The following is a 1,848-nucleotide window of genomic DNA, read 5'->3' as shown; positions in this document are numbered from 1 at the left end:
AAAAAATTGTGGTAATCTGTTTTCATGTAAATTTTATTAAGTTTTTGATAAAGTTCGTTTTGTTTTAAAGACTAAGAAGTTTTTTGTTTGCTAATAAGTGTTTATTAATCACGGTAAGTTCAATTCACCTTATATCGTTTTTTGGTAACTTTTGGTGACTATACAATATTACAATTTGGTATACATGGTTAAACAGAAAAAATATGAGATCTTTTTATTTTCAGTTGGAGTTTCGTTTTTAACAATGCCACCAACCTAGACGTACTTAGGCCGCAGAACTCGAAATACGTCCAGTCAAAGAAATATAAGAGCAAATCAAACAAATGAGCAACGCGAAGGGCAAAATGAACTACAAAGGAATCGAAATCAACATAGAAATGTTGTGTTTAATCCCCACAGAGCTGCATTCTGTTATGTGGCAATTGATTACAGTTCAGAGCAAATTGTTGCTATTGGACTAATGAATATTGTGTGTCCACATTGCAATGCATTGAAATTCAAAAATGAAGCCCCTGGATTGTGTTGCGCCAACGGCCAAGTCAAATTGACACCATTGGTACCACCACCAGAGCCACTACACTCATTGCTTTCCAGAAATGGGCCAGATTCAAATCATTTTTTGACTCATATCCAGCAATACAATAATTGCTTTCAAATGAGATCATTTGGCGCAACAAAAGTTATTCGAGACAATTTTATGTCTACTTCCAAAGTAAGTAAGTATAATGGCAAACAATTTTATTTAGTTTCACAACCATGTAGCTGGTGCAAAATATGTTGAGCCAGTGCTGTGTAGATGTGTTTACAAAGTGTTCCAATACTTGGTAAAGCCTACTACCTAAAGCTGCCATGGAAGGCTACTGTTCAATGTTGAGGTTTAGTTTTAATTTGAAATGATCTATAAAGTATTTTGGCAGTATTTTGCGAGCCACATGGTGGTACAAACAATTTGCTATACAATTACCTAAATACATATTTATATTCTTGCAGATTCATGGTCAAATCTATCATCGAACAGGTTCCTTATCGCCAATGCCTGATGAAGACTATTAATTTTTGCAAATATATTTTATGGGCGATTTGAAACACATCGATCATATGATGCCTTACAATATCCTATCCTATTTTAGGAAGGTGAAGACGGCTATCATTTTTCAATTAAGATGATAAATCCAGTTACAGGTAAATTAATTAACAATATATGTTTACCACATTAAAATATATGTTTACTAACTTAAAATTTATATTATTAAATTAATAACAAAAAAAAAATGTTTATAGGTGCTGAAACGAACAAAAAATTTAGTTCAATGAATTATTATTCATACAGACTGATGGTTCGGGAAAATGAGGACAATCACATCTTAAAGTTACTTCGTCTATTTCACCAATATACTGTGGATATGTATGTGAAAGTTGAAACTGAACGATTGACATTTATCAGGTTGAACCAGACAAAATATATTCATCTTCGGGATGCCATTAATGCTGATGACTGATGATGATGCTGACAACTATTCTCCCAGCAACATACGTCGGAAGCCCGCGACATATGCATGAATATGCTCAAAATGCTATGTCTTATCTACGACATTATGGCAGACCAGATTTGTTTATCACATTCACATGCAATCCAAAGTGGACAAAAATTCAACAAGAATTATTTTTTCAAAATTAAATTAAAATCACTCATGGATWTTATTGTTAAGCATCGCGTGTTCAGCGAGGCGCGCTGTTGGATGTACCCAGTTGAATGACAAAAACGCGGATTGCCTCATGCACATATCCTCATTTGGTTGGGTGAGAGGATAAAACCGAATGAAATTGATAATGTGACACCAGCAGAAA

The 1,848-nt window shown here is 33.9% G+C and overlaps 1 protein-coding gene across 1 annotated transcript; it reads left to right on the top strand.

Annotated features, from left to right (window-relative positions):
* Window positions 1–460: 460 nt before the first annotated feature.
* LOC108975712 lies at window positions 461–1,053 on the top strand. The gene is made up of 2 exons (XM_018944405.1): window positions 461–712; window positions 991–1,053. The coding sequence occupies exons 1-2, from the start codon at window positions 461–463 to the stop codon at window positions 1,051–1,053; spliced, it is 315 nt and encodes a 104-aa protein (XP_018799950.1).
* Window positions 1,054–1,848: the final 795 nt, after the last annotated feature.

This window comes from Bactrocera latifrons, unplaced genomic scaffold, assembly GCF_001853355.1.
Source record: "Bactrocera latifrons isolate USDA-ARS-PBARC rearing strain unplaced genomic scaffold, ASM185335v1 scaffold_687, whole genome shotgun sequence".
NCBI lineage: Eukaryota > Metazoa > Arthropoda > Insecta > Diptera > Tephritidae > Bactrocera > Bactrocera latifrons.
This window is presented reverse-complemented; position numbering and strand designations above follow the sequence as displayed.

Coding starts and splice junctions, on each gene's coding strand:
- LOC108975712 (XM_018944405.1), top strand. CDS start 461: ATGAATATTGTGTGTCCACATTGCAATGCATTGAAATTCAAAAATGAA. Junction 713..990: donor ATTTTATGTCTACTTCCAAA/GTAAGTAAGTAT, acceptor ATATTCTTGCAG/ATTCATGGTCAAATCTATCA.